Raw genomic sequence first — 21,077 nt, 5'->3', positions numbered from 1 at the left:
TTTCTGCCGATCACGATACCTGCTGTGTGTGTAGGTGCTGTATTTCTTGTCCTTCAGAGAGTGCAGGTCGGCCTCAGCGCTGTGACTGTGGTGCAGCAGGCTGGCACTCAGCTGCAGGATGGGTGTGTCTGCCTGGTGGGAGAGTGTGTGCGTGTACGTGCTCTCAGGTGGAAACAGGTCAGGGGGGTAACTGGGCTCATCACCTCCCCCCTGACTGTCTCGCTGGTAAGGAGCAGACTGCAGACTGGCCTGGTCTGAGTCAATGGAGTAGATCTTTGATCCTCTGCCCCCACCTTCCCCTCCCCCTCCTCCTCCTCCTCCTCCTCCTCCTCCTCCTCCACCTCCACCTCCACCTCTCTTCCTCAGCTGATTGATCGGTTTGAACCCGCCCCTCGCCCCCACGGAGTCAGAATCTTTGTGTGATGGCGGCCGGCTGGAGCACTCTGAGATGTCAGAGTGTGGAGGTGGCGGGTCTTCGGGGAGGTAGCGCTGACTCTTCATCTGTGGAGGTCCGGTTCCAGCTGAGGGGGCGGGGTTTGGACCTGGGGATGCAACACTTGGCTGGGTCTTTAATGTCTCCACGCTCTTCTTCCACAGGGCTCTGGGTTTAGAGGCCGTGAGGGCCGCCCCGGCGAGGCGGGTCTTTCCGTTGTCGTTCGTGATTGACAGCTGAGGCTTGCTGGGGCTGGTCTGCAGAGGGGGGGCTTTTTGTTGCACAGGGAATGGTGCAGCATTGTTGAGGAGGTTTTTGTGTCGCCCGGCCAATGACATGAAACCTTGCGGACCAGCGGCGTTGCTATAGAGACCAGGACCCTTCGGGGGCAGACCATGGAGCGAGTTACCTAGGAGACAAGGAGAGATGCACCTCAGACAGCAGATACAATAGATGTATGTTTGGATGGATGCTCAGCCAGCAAGCTGATACTTAATCTTCTGCCCTGGCAAACTCTGTGTGCCATTTAATGTGTTTGTAATCACAAGGTGAGCTCATACATGACCGTCAATCCTGTTATGAGTCCACAGCAAGGTGAAAAAAGTCACCTTTAGGTCTGCATACTTACATATGAAGTTGTCTTTGAGTAAGGACAGAATCACCTTGGTATGTGTGATTAATCTCACCATAGGTTCCACATTTACCTCCTCTGTGAGGTAAAATCAATGTCCTTTGTTACCAAAGTCAGATAAATTAGGAGTGAAAAGAGTTAAAGTACCTTTCCCGGTAATTACATCCATGATGCTGGGCTGCACTAGGACTGTGTTGCGTTTGGGGGAGGACAAAGCCATGGACTTGGCAGACTTCAGCAGATGCAGCATGTTGGCTTGAGGACTGAAGTCCAGCTCAGGGTTCTTTTTCTTCATATCTATGTGAACGCCGTGGATGCAGCTCCATATACCCTGAGAGAGGGAGAGGGGAGGAGAGGCAGAGAGGGAGAAAAAAAGAGAAAAGGCAAAGGAAATTAGAGAGGAGGCAGGGAGGACAGAGATAAGAGAGATAATAGAACAGTTCATTCTCAACCCAGTGACTTCACAAAATAAAAGTTCAAACACACACCAGACTAATTTCCTTGCACGGTTAATTAACAGAGACCTCTTCATCCCTTTTTGCGCTGCATTTACTGCAAACCTTCACCTCATTTTGTTTGGTAAAGAGGCTGGAAGAGATAATCGCCACTTTTTTTAGATGAACCGCTTTCAGAGGCGCCTGCAAAATTAAATTTAGGTGATGATGTCACTGGAGGGGGCCTCTGAGTGCAAGGAGCTGTTCTCCCTGCAGCCACTCACCCAGTATCGCTGCTCCGACGGCATGTGCACACCGAGAGAGAGACACACACTCACAGACACACAACGCACTCTTTTTGTAAAACACTTAATGTGTGAAATGCTGCTCGTCTGGAATAAAAGCCCTGCCTAACACAGAGACATGACATATGAATAATGGAGGAACGGTCCGTCTGGGTTTGCCCATTTCTGTGTGTGTGTTTAAGTTTGTGTATGTGCGTGTGTGCATCTGTCTACCGGTGAGCGTGGTCGAGTCTGTCCCTCAACGCACTGTGGCTGCATCTGTGTTACCATTTTTAACTTTGTTAAACCAGCTTGTGTTTGTGTGTGTGCGCGTGTGTGTCATCCTTTAAGCTAAGTTTGACTCCTCTACCCTGCTGTAACTACTGTATGTGGAGCAGTTACTCATCTCTACCTCAGCTGTGCTCGCCTTCTTCCTTCTTTTATCACAGACAAACAAAAACAACTTAACTGTAATTATTGTGTTTTATACAAATGATACACAATTACTCAGACACAAATGTCCAACGCTTTGTTTTTCTCCATAACTGTAACAATTATTTCAGTTTTTAGCCATTCACACAACTTTAAGTCCCTTCTGCATCTTCCTGTTTGCATTTTCAGCTCGTCTGAAGAGCCGTGAAGATTAGGCAAATTAGACGGATGAAGGATTAAAAATTGACTGCTTTGTTTGAGAAGAGATGTTCGCGCACATTAAAGCAGCAACAGAGTAATGGTTTCTCTAGTTTTCTGTGCGATGTCTGAATTGATGTAATTAAACACCACAAAGGCTCAGCGGCTGTCCTCCAAGTTGCAGTAATGTGGCGAATTTTTTGTAACCACATTGAAACAATTTAGGAACAGAACTGAATTTAGTTTCTCCTGCTGATTCTCTCTCTGTGTGTTTGGCCCACTCCCTCTTTATCTTGTTGTCTTTTAAAGGCCATACACATCAAGAGTAATAACGAAAACTATAATGATAATGATATGAACATCTGCGCTGATGAACGATAACGCTCTGTAAACTGCGGTGCCAAGAATGAAGAGGACTTTCTGGCTGTGTTGGAAGCTTAGGAAAATGAAAATGGATGACCTGTAAATGCTGCAGAGAAAAAAAGAAAACTAAGGGATGTGGATTCATGAAACTGTTTAAGGATGAGACTAATCCATTTCAGTATTAGTCGACATCAATCAGATGGCAGTCTTTCTTTTATCCCATATGAGCCAGGACACAGTCTGAGATCCTCTAGCAGAGCTCTGCTGGCTGTTCCAAGGTCCTGACTGAGGGCCAAAGGGGACAGGGCTTCTTCGGTTAGAGCAACGGCACTTTGGAACAGCCTGCAGGAGGAGATCAGACTTGCAGAGTCGGTCCTTTGTTTTATTTCTTTACATATTCTGTGGTTTGATTTCTTTTTAACTTTGATTTTATTGGTCTGTTTTTAAGTTTGTATGCTCCTAGATTTATTTTGTTGCTTAATTTTTTTGCTTTGCATTTCTGCTTTAGCTGTATTGAAAAGTGCTATATAAATGAAGTATTATAATCATTATCATTATTATTAGTATGAGTATTCTGGCCACCCTCAAAGAGACCTCATCAGCACTGAGGACTTTGGGAAGACTGTCTCAAGTGTAGGGAAGTTTTTGATATGTAGTTTCCAGTTTAACTCTATTGTTGACACTGATCAGACATAACATCATGTCCACCTGCCTGATACTGTACTGGGTTTGGACTAAAACAGTCCTGACCTGACAAGACAGGGCCTCTGTCAGCATCAACACCCCGACCGATCTGCAGCTACACAGCCCCACGCACAACAAACTGTGACGTACTGTGTTGTGACACCTTTCTATCAGAACCAGCATTAGATTCTCCAGAAGTGTGAGCTCCAGTAGCTTTTCCGTTGAATCGGATCACAGGGGTCCAGCCTTCACTCTCCATGTGCATCAGTGAGTCTCGGCTGCCCATGACCCTGTCACTGGTTCAGCGGCTTTGCTTCCTTGTACCCCTGCAGACCGTGAGCACCCCACAAGAGCTGCAGCTCTGACCCTGTCGTCTAACATCACAGTTTTCTCCTTGTCAAAGTCCGGACACATTCTTACACTCGCCCTTATTTCCTGCTTCCAGCACATCAACTCCAAGGACAACATGTTTCCTTGCTGCCTAACATATCCCACACACTGACAGGTGCTACTGTACAGAGATATTTATTTCATCTGTCAGTAGTCATAATGCTTTGTCTGATCGCTCCGTTAGCCACTAGAATAGATAAGACCATCATTAAAGTAAAAAGTTTTTGCTGAACGTTTCACTTAGCGTACATTCCTTTTTCTGTCTTTCTCTCATTCATCCGATCCTTCGCATGGATCCAAAGGTATTGTAGGCCAGTGTCGTTTTTTATTAGATTTGAAGTGTGGACTCTGCCACCCACTTGAGTGTGAGTTTCAACATTTATAGGTACACTTATTTTTCTTGGTGTGGACAGCCCTACCCCTAGAGTAGCCTGAACGTTTGCTTTACTGTTTAAACATCAATAACCTTATAAGGAATTCCCATCCTGAGACCCTGTATTTATATTACAACAACCAAAGCTTCTGAATCAATGCTGTACACTCTCGAGGATGTTGTTTGATCAGTAAACAGCATTCAGCACTACAAATTCTACAAGCAGCATATGAAAGTAATATCTCCAAAACAGAGGGGGCAGAAACCGCTACCCTGGAACTAGAACCCAATCATGTAGCTGCTGTCAGAATGCAGGCAAAGTTCCCGGGGAAAGTCCCTGCAGTGGAGAAAGGTTATGAGAAACATCTCCTCCTCCTCCTCACCCTGCTGATTGTGAAGAGCAGCCCCGGCCTCCCCGAGCACACTCCGGTGAAGCAGTATCGCAGCCTCCAATAGAAAAGGTGTTCAGAGATGAAGGTGAGGATGGAGAGGCCCATGGCTGTGGCCAGCATGTAGAAGACGCCCGCCATGTTGTCCACGTCAAGCTGGCTTGACATCACCTCGTTCTTCTCGTTGTGGCAGATCCCAGTTAGCCACTGGGCCTCCAGCTCCTCCATCTCACCTGTTGGAGGAGTAAAGAGAAGGTTTGAGGTGTTGGCAGATAGGGGTAGGCAGCCAAGGAAACGAAGAGAGAAAGAGAGAGAGAGAGGAGATAAGAAGTGGAGGCAATAAGAGGTGTGTTGAGAAAAAGGTTGTATCATTAGGAGGGAAGATGGAGAGGAGAGGGGAGGAGGAGGAGTGAGGTGAAGTGGTAAATAGATCGTAATGGAAAGGAGACAGGAGGTGGAGTGAAAAAAAGGATTGTAGGAGGGGAGGAATTGATAGTGATGGAGTGATAAGGAAAGATGGAAGGAATTATTATCAGACTGAGAGCGTGCTTGGGTGTCACATGTGCATGCGGCCGTTTTGCCCTGAATAAGAAGGGGCCGGGTGTGAAGCGGAGCGCTTTAGTGGTTTCAGCAGTTTGATTTCTGTCTGGCTCATTCTTTTTCTTCCATTCGCACCATCTCACAGCTTATTATACAGAACAATCTAGAGGAGTAAACATAACGGACCGCAGTGGGCACACACACACACACACGCACACACACACACACACACACACACACACACACACACACACACACACACACACACACACACACACACACACACACACACATACACACACACACACACACACACACACACACATTCCGCCACATGGAGTAATGATGATGAAATGGTGAGTTAAGACTAGCCCCTGATAGCTTTCTGACAGAGGGAAGGAGCAGAGAGGGAGAGTGTTGGGAGAGGGGGGCGAGAGGAGGGAAATCTGAGCAGCTGTAATGACACTAAAGGCCTGAAACTACTTAAAAACTTCAGTGCAAAGGAACTGAGTTCAAGCAGAGTGTGTGTGTGAGAACATCTCACCGTCTCCAATGATGCCCAGGATGGCCAGATCCACCAGACGCTTCCAGTACGATCCTTTCTGCAGGGCGATGCCGTAACCCGTGGTGGCAAAGATGTAACCGCTGCCGATGGTGACCAGCTTACAGCCATCGTCTCTGCCCGCCATGTAGTTCAGCACAGCGGCGTCATAGATGAAAGCATCCAGTTTTCTGCAGAAGGATTAATATAATTAATAACCGTTAAGTGCAAAAAGTGTCACAAGTACACATTGCTCATTTGTAAGAGGTAAGAAACCAAGCCCTCTCTGTGTCAATACCATGAGGTATAAAGAGTTATTAAAAGGTTGCAGTTGTTGCTGATGTTTTTCTTTTGGCCATCAGAGCAGTTAACCCATGTAGTTGTTGGCTTGACGGAAGGTTCTTTCAGCTTGTGTTTCTAGCAAGCAGCAAACTCCGACCGAGGGAGTTGAAGCCAATGCGTAAGAGTTAAAAACTGGAGTTCCTCGAGAGTCCGCTTAAGGCTGGCTATGGAAGTACTGGAAACCACATACACATCTATTACAAAAAAAAAAAGATCTTTACAGCAGAATTAAAGATGTTTACAGCCTGGTTCAAAAAATGAGCTTAGTCTGAATAGCTCATTTCTCTTTTGGGCACACACTGGGGGTTAATTTTTTCATAACCCTGCAGTTTAGAAGATGTTAAGATTACGAATTTTCCATAATGAGAGGCACAGCTGACCTGACTGAAAGGCGGGCACCCTGTAGCTGTTAGTAAGGAGGCTCAAAGCCCACCTCTTTACCTCACACTAGCTTGACAGCAGTTAGGTTGTGTTCAGCATTTCCAATATGGCACCAGCCGACGATCGGCTTCAAAACAGTGCTTGATGGGTGACATCATGGATACTACGTCCATTTTTTATACAGTCTCCGGTATCTAGTCACTGACTTTGTTTTTATTTTTAAAATTGTTTTAAAACTTTTCATTCAATAACAATAACTGGAATTCCAAAAACAGGAGGAGGAGGATGTTATGGATAAATAAATATTTTACAATGTATTCACAAGCCTGAATCTAAAACTGTAAAAAAAAAAAAAGGCAGCAGCAAGGCAGAAGAAGTGTCTGTTCCTGCATCCTGGTACATGTGGGTGCCGCCTGCACTGCTTCGCACGCAGCAGAATTCAGTGCTGTTGGTCAGTGTAGACAGATTTTTCTTCAACTGACTAAACCAATGATCAGCATTGGTGAGACATCCGTACCAAATGTGCTGAATATCTCCTTTAAAGGGAAGCTCATGGTGTGGCTTTAAAAATACATCAAAGCTTAATTACAGCATCCATACATACATGGCTATGAATTACTTTTTCAGCATAAATCATTGAATGCATTTTACTTTCATGAAATATTAACAAGAGCTATAATGTATTTAGGGTTCATCTTCGTTTGTTAGAGATGGTGATGTAAAATTCACTCTGACCTCAGTTTAAGAGATCAAACATGGCAGAACCTTTGCTACAGAGTCAAACGTACATGTATATTTGTGACAGTAACAATGTTCCTCACATCCTTAAACAAACAAGTTGGTTTACACACAACGCTCTGTGTTCTTGGAGATAGACTGTGGCTAAGTGTCCTCTCCGTTGTGCATGCTGGTTCAGTAAATATTCCAGCACACGAGGATGCCTTTGTTCACACAGCGCTGTAATCTTTTTCTCGGTTTGTCATTATTCTGACCTGACACACTGGATTCAAACTACGGGAGCGCTATTTGTATCTGACGCGACAATCCCCTATGTGGGCCCTGATATGCCTTAGCTCAGCGAAAAAGAAAAAGAGCTTGATGTATGACTGTTAACCAAACACAATGAAAGAAGGAGTCGATATCAAAGGCCTCTATAGAGGCAAGAGCCTTTTTTGAACTACATCATGAGCAAAAAATGGTTTAATAAACCCCAATGAAAACACCCGGTGCTAATCAATCCCCCTGAGGCCTCCATATTAGATATGTATGCATGAATATGAAAACACGTTGAATTAAACTGTTCACCGAGGGGCATATGTTAAGTAGGATCATTGAGCAACTCTTGGTGCAAAACTGCTTGGAGAGTTTACACAACATCTCAAGAGCAACAGCATTTGAAAACAAAATACTACACATTCAGTAAATCAAAGAGCATTTCCGCTGTTTTCCCTTCATATTACAACTCGAGTTATTGCTACAACCCTCAAGTGTTCACACTTTCTTCTGCCTAGATTTTCCTGAAGAAATAAAATTGGCTGATTATTTTTTCTTAAGGCATTTATTATACAGTTGTCTCTGTTTGAAATTCTGTATCAATACAGTCATTTCAACAAAGAAGAAGTATATGGTAAAATTGATATGGAGGATAATACCCTAAAGATCAAAGCACACAAAACTAATGAACAAATAAAAGCAGTGCATCCGTCCGTCCGTGCGTTAATGTTTGAGTTTAGGAGGAAGATTAAACTCCAGAAGACATGACTCTCACAATTTGAGCAGCTTCATCTTTCCAGCAGCATTAATGAGCACTTACAGGCAGCGGCAGCACTTTACCGTCAGTGACAGAAGCACAGAACGCAGATACAGATGTTTTTTAGCATGAGGCAGTGCTGCGCCCAATGGGGCCTGATTTCTGTGTGATGCAGTGTTTTATTTTTGTTTGTTTTCACATGTTTCTAATCATACATGCTGTCAGCAAACAGAGTTATCCTCTCAGGTATAATATATCTCAACTTCAAGTGAGTTGGCTTGACAAGAATACAGTACCCAGTCTTGAGGGTGACTAGCGCATCCACAACGCCAGTCTGATGGTATTTGGTCATGTACTGATGCATATCTGGATAGTTCTTCCTGATGTTACGCTCTGTGCTGCCGTTAGGAACCGTCCCAAAACGAAATGGAGGGGAATAGGAGTATGGACTCTGGAACTGCAAGGACAGAAGGACAGAGAGCAAAGAGAAGAAGATTGTTAAAAGAGGAAACTGACAAGAAAAGACAGGAGCACTGAGAAAGAAAGAAAGAAAGAAAGAAAGAAAGAAAGAAAGAAGAAAGAAAGAAAGAAAGAAAGAAAGAAAGAAAGAAAGAAAGAAAGACAGAAAGAAAGAAAGAAAGAAAGAAAGAAAAGAGACTAAAAGACAAAGAGGCAGACTGAGTGACAGCTAGACAGGACAAGGTAAGGGGAGAGGAAGAAAGGGAGTCCATGTAAGACAGGGAGCAAAAGTATGAGACTCACAGAGGGGAGGAGAGTGGAGAGTGACAAGAAGAGACAGAGGAGAAAGGAGGAGGGAGAGACAGTGGAGTGGACTCATCAGTCATCATCATTGTGTGTCCAGTGTAGCGTAAGACTGGCTGGAGTTCTGCTGACACCGCCAGCCTCTACAAACTACACACACACACACACACACACACACACACGTTTTTGATCTATACAGCCTGTGTGTTTGTGTGTGTGTGCCCCTGGGTCTGCTGTGCTGGCAGTGTTAGCGTGGTGACAGCTAGGGCCAGAGGGGTTGGACTGTTGAAGCCCAAGGGCACTCCCAAGAGAGTCCTGTCTGGCCGCAGGGCCGGCATCCATTACAAGAGCAACACTGACTGTGAATGTATTTAGTTTCTTCTGTGGGTGTTTCTGAGTGTCCATCTGCTGTAATCCCACCTTCTTGTCAGACAGTCCGGTGACTTGGTCTACGAACTCTTCCTGGATCATGAAGGCAGCCAGGTTGGCAGTGTAGGAGGCCAGGAAGATTACAGCAAAGAAGGCCCACACGGATACGATGAACTTGCTGGTGGTGCCCTTTGGGTTCTGCACCGGCACAGAGTTGTTGAACACCAGACCCCACAGCAGCCATATGGCCTTACCAATGGTGAAGGAAGGACCATGTGGGTCTGAAAGAGAGAGAGAGAGAGAGAGATAGAGAGAGAGAGAGAAGAGGGAGAGAGAGAGAGGGATAGAGAGAGAGAGAGGCAGATGGAGAAATTAGGAAGAGAAAATTTAATAATACAAAGACCATGGGCTGAAGAACCAAGAAACCCTAAAGCAGCTGAAGGAATGTGAAACTTTACACTCACATTTTCAGACGATAGAATGAGGGTGCTTTAGAGGAAAAACAACAGTCCTCTTTAATGAACATTACAGAACAAATTCACCTCCATTACCCAGTTTACATCGTCCTTCAGAGGGTGACACTGTAAGTATACTTCAATCATGCGATTTCACTGTCCATCATTTTTATTTATGCGTACACATTTGGCAGCAGTCAATTTGGACAACAGACCTTGTCTTGGGTAACCAGAATAATCGTTATCTGAAAACCAAAAAGCTCTTCTCGCCAGTTGAATAAAACCCTTTAAATAATCAAGTCAAAGCCTTAGTTGGATAAAGTTAGTGGACCGCAGTAGAACTAAAGTTTTAGGATGTTTTTCACTCTGTATTCTCAATCCCTGTATTCAGTGTGAGTCAAACCCTAGAACACTATCACTAAAATTAGTAACACCATCACTAACGCCGGGTGTTTTTTACCTGATATAATATACCCAATAAAAAGTACTTCAAGTCAACAAAATATATATAAATACGACAATACATGACAAATTAGAGTAGTGTTCTTTTATTTTGAACTGTACCACGTCTAACAAAATGAAAATGCTCCAAAATTCCTGAAAATTTGGAATCAAGACTGAAAATTTCTAAAACACAAAAATGATGAAACTGGAAATTTGGTGTTGGGGCAACCCATTCCTGGCACATTTGAGACTTCCCTGGTGAAGGCACAGTCTCCTTGACATCCAAACAGCTGCAGGAGGGAGAAACAAAAAAGGGTGAAAATCACCCGAACACGTGCCTGTAGGAAAAAGCGGGTTTCTGAATAAGGAAACACACTCGCCTTCAAAGACGTCAAAGGCTATGCTGAAGCTACCCAGCGACCAATGACACTCAGACAAACGCAACATAATGAAAATCATGTAAATGTGTTTGCTTGGGTGAAAATCACCCGGCGATAGTGCTCTAGGGTTAAGAATGTAAGCAGCTGTCCAGTTGACTTTATCTTGTTATTCTGGAGCCTTTAACACAATTTATTATACTGTAACATGTATGGTTACAAAACTCTGGCTAATCGTATTATGAGTATTGATCAGTATCAATCACTTGACTGGTGATCAATTGTCTTCATGTTTGTTATATTGACTGCATACAGTAACACCTGAGTTTTGTTTGTGTTGTCAGCACTGAGAGCACATTCACGTTGGTTGAGGGGACCACATGATTCCACAGCTTTGCCTCCATGTGCACAGTACCTGTTGTGATGGATATCACTTGTCAATCAATCAATCTTTATTTATTTATATAGCGCCAAATCACAACAAAGACACTTTTACAGACCATACTCTATGTTATATTGTTAACAAAGACCCAACATCAAGACAGGATAAGATCCAGACCCATCTTACAGACAGGACTCAGTCTGATCTCATCTTAATCCACCATGAGCAGAGCACTTTGCAGCATTTAGCAGGTTAAAGTGGCAAGGACGAACTTCCTTTAACAGGCAGAAACCTTGAGCAGGACTAGACTCATGTTAGACAGACATCTGCCTTAACCAAACTTAGAATCAGTCATTTGTGTAATTTTACTTTAAAGTGAGGACTGCTGCTAGGTTGTATTTGTTGTTTCATGGCTTATCTTTGCATTGAAATACTTGTGTTAAAATGATCTTATTGCACTTTTTCTAAGTGTGTATTTTTTTCTCTTATACTCTTGTTTGTAGTAGCCACACACATGTAAAATCAGGAAAATGAAAGGTAATTGGTAAATGGACTGTGTTTGTATAACGCTTTAGTCTTCTGACCACTCAAACGCTTTTTACATTACATTTCATATTCACCCATTCACACCACATTCACACACTGATGACAGAGGCTGCTGTATAAAGGATCCATCAGTTTTAACTAATCCCATTCACACACTGATGACAGGGGCTGCTGTATAAAGGATCCATCAGTTTTGACTAATCCCATTCACACACTGATTGCACAGGACCGGAGGCAGTTTGGGGTTAAGTGTCTTGCCCATGGACACTTTGGTATGTGGACAGTGGGTCCTGTGATCAAACCCCGACCTTCTGATTGAGAGACAACTAACTCTACCACTGAGCCACAGCCACCCCTGAGTGGATGAGTGAGTGGAATCTCAAAGAGAAAAGTGTGTTGTTACCAGACAACCTGTGGTGATTGAAGATCCCCATCTCATATATTCAGGTCACAAGTGTGGTATTCAGAAAACCCTCAACTCTTTTATAGTAGCAAACTCAGAATAGGGATCAATCCTGTTTCATATTCAAGCTTCTTGACTGCTGAAAAGTTAAGGAGTATGCCATGTAACGGTTTACAGTCTAATTCCGGCTGCAGACCTTAGTTGCATGCGATACTCCTCTTCCCCCCCTAAGTCTGTTTCACACATCAAATGAACTCCTGATCTTATTTGGACATTGTCCGGAGGGGCTGCATGTGAGATAAACAGTTGACATCAGTTGAAGCGAACATTAAATACATTTTACCCCGGCAGCTCCCGACCTCAGAGTCTGTAACGCTGAGCAGATGTGTGAACGGAGCAGGTCTTAGTCCAGAGCTTTAACAGTGATTGTCAAAGCTCTATGCTCTTATTTGTCGGTGTGTGCATTGCTTTTAACTCTTTAGCTGATACCACTGATATGACCAAATATATTAAATTCATCTTAAATCAAAATTAATCACCATTATGGGGTCTCCCTCCTCCGTCCTCACTCATGTCCCTCATGCTACATGTGTGAAAGCACCACTTAAGGCAAAGTTTGGACTTGATGTTGAACGTCTGGAGTTAATGTGTGAAAGCTGCTCTCATTTCCTGTCTGGCTCTGTAATATATAATCCATCCACCTAAGAAGAAGAAGATGAGGCTTTACTTGTGGTCAACAATGTGAAGATGCAGCGGCATATATCTGAATTAGGGATGCAAACTTTCAGTGTTCTCTGTAATTGATCTTTTGGAAATGTGAGTGATCAGTAATCTATTACACATTATGAAAACGTGTTTTTTTCTTATGATAAAAATATTACTAAATGGGTTTTTCCCTGAGTCATATATTTTCCACAGCAACATGATGCATAACTGACAGTTTTGCATATCTACAGAACATATAGAGGTGTACAAATTGTTTAACAAGCTGAACATCAGCATGCAGAGCTGGCTCATAAAAATAATCTCTGCAGACATATCATCATAAAATGAGGCTCAAGCTACTAAATGTGGATTTGCTACAATAAGAGAACTGAAAAGAAAGATATGTCAGATCCTCAGCTTCCAGTTTTCTGCCTACTTGTTCTTATTGAGAAAAATGAGCATGTCCACATTGCTGGATGTCAGGCAGGAGCAACATCGGGTCAGAATCAGTCCAGCGGCAGAAAACACACATTCAGGAGGCACTGATGTTGCTGGTATGCAAAGATACTGGGGTGCTAGCTTTGCAAGTCTGAGAAATCTCTCTGCATTCACTTTCCACCAGTCTGTCTGCTCTGTATCCAAAGATTGGGTAATGTTTATAAAAAGTTCTACGCCTCCGTTTCAGTGTTGTTAGTGGGAGGTGTTGCGTATTGATACCCCCCAAAAAGAGAGCTATTTGTTACACAGCTGCAGCCCTTGCTAAGCGTCTCCACCAGGGGCATTACTTTAGCTATTTGGTTAACATCGAAACACACGTTAAATGACTCCACCCTGATAGCTGAATGTAGCATGAGACCACATTGTTTATCGGTTCCTGATAGAACATTAAACAAAAAAGCGTGTTTGAGTACTTTCACATTCAATTACTTGATACTCGATTACTTGTGAACATCCCTTATCTGCATATCGCTTTGAATGCATAAGGTAACCATTTAACTAGTCATTTTTTGTAAAACATGTTTAATCACTGAAGAGAGAAGAAACAGTTGATGACACCTTCAAGTAACTACACCAAACATTGAGCATATGCCAGCAGCTGACTGTCCTTGCTTAGCATGAACGGTCATGAAAGGTCTCAATGAGTACCAGAACAAATTGGAGCTGAAGATAAGAACAGGAGTTATTTCACTCAAATCTAACGTGCAGTAATGATGGAAAAAGTGGTTTAAGTCTTAATTTGCATTTTTGTTTTCTTATCCATGAGCCATTTCATTTTGCAAACGCAGCTATGTTGATTTATGAGTAACCTTATGCGGTCGGACCTTGTTGTTGAAGCAGTCTGAGATGAAGTTGTCGACAACAAGCAAACAAATTAGCACCAGCTCTAGCTGACCCGTTGTTAAGAATAAAAAGCAAATACTGTTTCCGTTGCTCTTCCTGTGCTGGGACAGAATCGAGACATTTGTGCTAGTTTTTGCAACCAACATGCAGCTGGCCTGTCTGGCTGTAAAACAACAACAGTATAGGAGGAAGTAGAATGCTCAAAGAGTTGCATGCATGACTCTACAAATCCCTCCTGTCATTACATCACCTTGGGAGAAAAATCAAACCACCTAGTAGAAGCTATGTTTTCCTAAGAGGTGGGCTACAGAATGATAATAGACTTTTTGACTTCCACTTTCTCAGTGTTTCTTGGCTGGAGGATGACTAAAGTATGGATGAATAGGCAAGGAGAAATGTGATGGGATCTCTAAAGATACTATTTCATTGAGTGTTTGAGCTTTTTACATTTTTGATGTTTGCTGTTCAGTCAGTGTGTAAGTTAAAAGCAGGACATATTGTTAAGATTAATTTACCCCTGTCCAGGGAGGCTAAAACAAAACAAACAAATATTACAATGTGCTCTTGCACACTCGACTTGGTCTTTAGCTTGTATGAAAGTTAAATTCCTCCAAAAATGCACTTAGTTTGAACATTCATCTTCAAAATCTCAGTCAGCATGGCAGCTACAGGTTCAGACTTCTATGTCATCTTGGATTGAAGTATCAGTGACTAACTCTGGGATAGAATTGTTGGAGCTGAATTGTCTGAAGTCAGAGCAGTAATAGGTCACTTCTCTTGCTCCAGGGGAAAGCTTGGATTTTTTGGCTTCTTGCTCTGGGGAGAAACGATTGGTGTGATATTCCTGATTGTCTGAGAGTGTGTGATCCTACCTTTGCCTTGGGCCAAGTTTCGGTTGAAGCCCAGCGGACTTACAAACTCAAAGAGGAAGACGGCGATGGCTGTGACGATGAGCAGCATCACAAACATCATCACCCAAACTGATGCACTGAAGGGCTCTGAAAAAGAAAAAAAGAGGAGAGAAATAAGAAGGAGAGTTAAAGAGAAAACGAGCACATGAGAAAGAGACAGACACTAAGGAGGAGCAGGAGATGCAAGAAAAGTGAGGGACAGAAAGAAGGAGGAGACAGACTTGATAGAAGACAAAAGAGACAAGGGGGAGATAAAGTGAGGAAAAGATGATAGACACAGAGATGGGGAGAAGAGGGGAGACAGACAGACAGGGGAGGGGAGGGAGGAGGGGGAGAGTTAGTCACAGAGAGTTTGACGGAGCACATTTCCATATTTCTCATTATTCCCTTGGATGAGAGAGGGAGACGGAGAGGCCTGGAGCGGGGGAGATGGAGAGGGAAGGGGTGAGAGAAAAGAGAGAGACAGGGGGTAAGAGAGAGAGGGAGAAAAGGAGGGAAGGAGAGAGAGGAATCAAACTCCATGTGATCTGATGTGCCCTGCTGTGGGCATGTGTATGTGATTTTTTATCTGTGATCATGTATATATGTGTGTGAGCTTGCATGTGTTTGGAGTGTATCAGGGCAGGAGTTCAGAGCGCAGGATGAGTGCCAGGGACGCCGAACCCAGACAAATTATATGTGTGCCCAAGTGTGTGTGTGTGTGTGTGGACTATATGTGTAAGTATGTGACTGCCAGGGTTAGCCAACCCTGAGAGATTGTGCACTGAGGTGCCTCTAATATGAGTGCGAGAGATACTGAACCGTCACTGATACCCTGGCCCAGGCTCAACACACACACTCTCTCACACACTCACACACACATTAATACAATACACTTTCATATAAACACACACACAAAGCATTCACCCCTTAGCATACATACGGCCAAAGCACACTCATTCTCCACACATCCTTGATTCAATACGCAAACGTTCTAATTTATTCCTGCTATATCACACACACACTCTTCATTTCTGACTTACACACACGCATACTGACACATGGCTTGATACACAGGGACCAACACACGCATGGTCCAATACACCCCCTCGCTCCCTGTCTCGCTCCAATGGCAATACAATACATTAGGCGAGCACGGAGGAACGCTTCAGTTTCTAGTCATCTGAACAACTGGAGGAGGAGGAGGAGGAGAGAGGAGAGAGGAGGGTAACAAGAATGCTTTGTCTGGGCTGAGTTTTCAAAAAACAGCTGGCACACTCCACTTCCTCTTCCCTGCTAGAAATATTTATGTGCTCAGGGTGTTGAGGCCCAGATAAAGTCAGGGTACAAGTGGAGCTTGGCCAGCACATACTGTCTGAATAAAATATTCCACTTTTCCAACATGTAAGCCCCTCCCTTTTTTTCTTGTTTCTCCTACTAGTCAGCTCACGAGGGGACAGACGTAAAGACAGAGGAGGGAACAAAAGAAGAGATTTTTGATTATGAAAGAGAGAAAGAGTGAAAGACGTACCAAGGAAGGCAGACGGAGAGACAGTCCCATTGCTTCGTGACACCATGACGCTGATGCCAGTCTCTACAAAGGGCACGGAGAAGTCAATGGCCTCTGACCTCTCCTCATTGATGGTCAGCGAACCTACTGCCATCACAGCCTTCTTGTACACCACCTGGTCGACAGAGAGAACAAAATAACCAGTCAATGCGTACCTGCGCGGACAGAGATAAATAAAGTGAGCTTTGTAAATATTTAGACAACATCAGACAGTTCTACTTTGATTTGTTCCCTTCGTTTTATTTTGGATGTGAAATATCACAGTGACTGAGGCTACAAGCGCAGAATGTCATTCAGAGTTGGAGGGCATTTTCAGTCATATCACATGAAAAGTAAAAATACAGCTGTCTTTTTCATAGTGCCAACGTTTCTGTCCGTCTGAATGTCTCCTGACAGAGAGATATTTGGCTCATACAGATGTCGTTTTTAGTGTGCAGTTAGATTTTATGCTTTTTCCAGATTTAATTGTCTAAACTGAGGCCTTTAGCTTCCAGCTCCCAGAAAACATTACCGCCATCCATGGATCGCATTGTCAGGTTCCATTATCAGACATTTTACATTTCAGCTCTGACCTTTTAGAATTCTACCACGACAGCACTTGACTTTCATTTAATCTGTGAATGAATAAATCATTTCCACAAAAGTTGAGCCTCGACTTCAAGGTTTGTAATCTGAACCCTTGAACACTGATTTCATATGAATTCAAAGACCAAATCAAACATTTTTACTGACCACATTAAACAGGTATATCACTGTAAGACTTAATTATGACAAATGAGCTTCTCTGGCGCCTCTCATGTGAAGACATAAATCTTTTTCATCCTGAATGATTGTTTATGAAAAAAACGACCCTTTTCCATCCTCATGAAACATATATCCAGTTTTTTTGTATAGTGTCACAACGTGTGTCTCTTTAAAGTAGCAGCTTCCAGTCCGCTGTCTCAAGGTTTTGGCGGTGTTATGACACGGACCCCTCTGTTTAAAATTGGATCACAGATTGCGGCTTTAAAGGATAAGTCTGGCTATAATCCATAATTTTCTTAAAGTCAACAAATCCCATGAAAAGACCAAAGCCAACAATGAAGTGATTCTTCTATTAAGTATTGTGTGTGTCTCCAAAGCCTGTTATAGCTTATTCATCTGGGCCACAAACCTTCATTGTTGTATATAAAAGATTAAAAACACATCAGCGAGACACTTCTGTAGTAGGAACAAAGAGGCTTAGGGCTGAGTGCCAAAGACAGGACAGAGATGTTTATGGTATTTGTAGAGAGGGGACAATAACAGAACGACACCTGTGTTAACTTCACAATGATTCATTCATTTTAAAGTCATTTCCTGTGGGAGGGATTTAAGTTGACATAGGAAACAGTGACAATGCGGCAAATGTGCCATTTTTACATGAACATAATGCAACAGAATAGTTTGACATTTTGTCAAAATTATATACTCATTTGCTTCCCTGCCCTGCTGAGACTGGGACAAAAGGATACATTTTGGTACTGTTTCTCTCTCTCTCTCTCTCTCTCTCTCTCTCTCTCTCTCTCTCTCTCTCTCTCTCTCTCTCTCTCTCTCTCTCTCTCTCTCTCTCTCTCTCTCTCTCTCATTATTTTATTGTATGTTTTACAGATTTGACATAAAATTGTGATCTGTAGGTGGGGGCCTGGAGTGTAGAACACTGCCAGGTGTTCTTGTTTTCATTTGTAACAGAAGTAGTATTAACCAATCATCTGTCAGCAGGCTTTGGCGTATACAGTTAATGGTCCTTATGGAGCGCAAACAAAGGAGAAACCATCCGCTGTGACTACATTCAAATGTGGATGATGACTCCCGTCTGCAATAATCTGACTACTAATTATTTACAATCCATTCCAGATCAAAAAGTTCAGCTTGAGCAATAGATCTGCCCGTCACTGTGACGCACCGGCCAATCAGAGGTTACATTTCCCAACGCGCTAGAATGCATAAAAAATAATCCAACTTCTAGTTACCAAACAAGCATTTCTAAAAGTTGTTTCTTCTCTTCTTGTGAAGATAAAGCTCACTTTACTTTTTAAAAATCTGCAGCATGTTGTTAGATTTCAGCAAAACTAAGACCTGATCTGTTTAGTTTTGGGAATCATACAGCTGAAACAAGTCAGAATAAAGCCTCTGTGTAACTTGTTATTCACAGTGAAACTGAGACTCACCAGACACAGATAAATGGGTGCTATTCCCAGGGACACAATGAACCAAGAAAATAAATTGTGTATTTACAGACAAATCTGGAGGGACGAATTTCTCATCACTTATGATCTGAGCACAGTAATGTGACTTGAGTTGTCAGTTGGACTGTAAGCAATGCAGGGCACAGCAGCGCTAACTGGTGGCTGTACCAGGATGCCAGAAAAGTTCACCATCATTTCCAGAGGCTGCATCGTTTGATAGCTGATGGGTTCATTGATCTAACAAGTGCTGTGTGCTGTCACTGACTGATACAGCTAACAAGCCAGTGCCTAGTTTTGAAATGATCTGTAGTGTTAGTTAATGCAGTGACACTGGTTTTAAAATAATGTCATGCTATTAATGCCTAAATGTGGAAGACTTCAAGCACAGTGTATTAAAAGAGTAATGCAGAGAAATCAATTAGATCCAACCCTAAGGAGTGACTGTTGTGTAAGCACTACATCAGCTGGAAGAGTTGAAGGTGCTGCACGACTGGACAGCACCAGGCTTCCCTCTGTGTTGATTCTCCTAGGTCCAAGTCCTCACGTTAAACTAAGCTTACCAGCAGAATCAATCTTCCCATCTTACTTGGCGAGTGCATAAAGGTTTATTAGCCACTACATCAAAAGTGACAGAGGCAAACATATAATACTGTCGTGAAGTGAAGGAAATACCTCTCCAACCATGCCGTTCCACACATTGTTGATCTTCTTGCCGTGTTTCCCGTTTGTGACCAGGTAGAGGTCGTAGGTGAACTTGACGTTCCTGGCTATCTTCTTCAGAATGTCGATGCAGAAGCCCTTGCAGCACTTCTTAATGTAAGCGCCTCCTGATGTGCTGTTACTGCAACACACAGACACACGAACATATGCCCAAAATAATTAGGTCATAATTTTTCATATCAGAGGCCGTTTTCAGTGTTTAAGAGGCGAGTGTGTGAAGTGCGGGTGTAACTGCGCTGTCGTTCCTACACACTCCACATCTGCTGGTTCCATCACACAGTAAAAACTAGAATTATGACAGTGCAGTGTAACCATAAATACAGCTGAAGGGCAGAGAGAGCTTGTACAGTGTGTGTATGCGTGTATATGTGTATATGTTTGTGTGTGTTTCCCTTAGTGCCTGAAAACTCAGGGGTACCGAGCAGATGCTGTCGGGCTTTAAATAGAGCTGGGCTCTGCAGAACAACCAACCCACATGATTAAAATATCAGCTGTCCTTCCCCTCGTCTCTCTCCTCATCCTTTTTACGCTTTCCTTTCCTCCCCCCTCCCTGTGTGTTTCTTTGATTCTGTCCGTAAGGAGGAATCTCACTTAAACTCGCAGCACACCTACACATGCAGCACTGCAGCCACGCAGACATGATGCACAGAATTAAAAAGGATGTTTAAGTAAACTTTCCTGACAGCCATCCCAGAGGACCTCGGAGCAGTGAACTAAACTGAATTGTCAGATCAAATGATTCTCATGATCTATTAAACCCTTCCAGCATCTTCTAACGTATTTTCATGAAAACTTTATTCCACTCCTATGTCAGCCATCTTCTGAAATAGCATGTATGGATTGGAACAGTAACTCTGACCTTTTTCGCTCAACGTTTCAGCTGACTCCCATTCAAAGCAAAGTTCAGAGAGAAGTGAGCGGTCTGCACACAGAACGAGGGAAACGACTGTCAGAGGACCAACCATCAAAGGGTTAAAAGCATACTGTGTGTGTGTGTGTGTGTGTGTGTGTGTGTGTGTGTGTGTGTGTGTGTGTGTGTGTTTGTGTGTGTGTGAGATAATGTGTGAGAGAGTGCATAGTATACATAGATACATATGTGCAAGTCTGTATGTACAGTAAGTGCCCCAGGTGTTTTAATGGACATGAACTGAATGCATTAGCTCTTCCCAGCTGAGCCTTCTCCGTGTCCTTATGTCACTATGTAAACACACACACATATATAATCACACATAATTACACACACACTCACACACACAGTCATAACAACAGACTCTCTCAGATATACATACATACAGAACAATTGTTCAATACATGGTTTCCATTTGTAACAGCAAACACACAAATGGAAGTAGTGACTTGGTAAATGTAATGCTTATGGATGGTTGGATGTCTGTATGCGTGTATGATCACATGGACGGATGGACAGCAAATGTTAACGTAAACAAAGGCCAAGAAGAGGCTGGTCATCTGTCATCACTTTCACCTCTGCAGCGATCACAAAACATTTTATCAAAGGTTGACTAAACGGGTTACGAGTTTAACTGGTGACTCTGCGACACACAAATAACACGCATCTGTTCAAGTTCTTCCTTTAAGACGACCGCTCTGAATCTGGAACAACCCGATCATTTAATGAAGTGTTCTGATTAATCCCTGAATCAACAATGAATCAGCCATTTAGTGGCACAACTACTAATGACTCATGAAATACTAATTACTTAATTATGAGTCACCCTATTTG

At 43.1% G+C, this 21,077-nt stretch overlaps 1 protein-coding gene across 1 annotated transcript in view; it reads right to left on the bottom strand.

Annotated features, from left to right (window-relative positions):
- grin2ab (glutamate receptor, ionotropic, N-methyl D-aspartate 2A, b) overlaps positions 1-21,077 on the bottom strand; it is a 148,888-nt gene that overhangs the window by 4,634 nt on the left and 123,177 nt on the right. The window contains exons 16-24 of the mRNA XM_034686835.1: positions 19,289-19,457; positions 16,371-16,524; positions 14,822-14,947; positions 9,348-9,577; positions 8,462-8,622; positions 5,696-5,883; positions 4,606-4,844; positions 1,212-1,395; positions 20-842 (exon numbers count right to left, since the gene is read on the bottom strand). Of these exons, the coding sequence (XP_034542726.1) occupies positions 20-842; positions 1,212-1,395; positions 4,606-4,844; positions 5,696-5,883; positions 8,462-8,622; positions 9,348-9,577; positions 14,822-14,947; positions 16,371-16,524; positions 19,289-19,457 (2,274 nt within the window). The remainder of the gene's footprint in view (positions 1-19; positions 843-1,211; positions 1,396-4,605; positions 4,845-5,695; positions 5,884-8,461; positions 8,623-9,347; positions 9,578-14,821; positions 14,948-16,370; positions 16,525-19,288; positions 19,458-21,077) is intronic.

Source organism: Notolabrus celidotus, chromosome 7 (assembly GCF_009762535.1).
Source record: "Notolabrus celidotus isolate fNotCel1 chromosome 7, fNotCel1.pri, whole genome shotgun sequence".
NCBI classification, from domain to species: Eukaryota; Metazoa; Chordata; class Actinopteri; order Labriformes; family Labridae; genus Notolabrus; species Notolabrus celidotus.
This window is presented reverse-complemented; position numbering and strand designations above follow the sequence as displayed.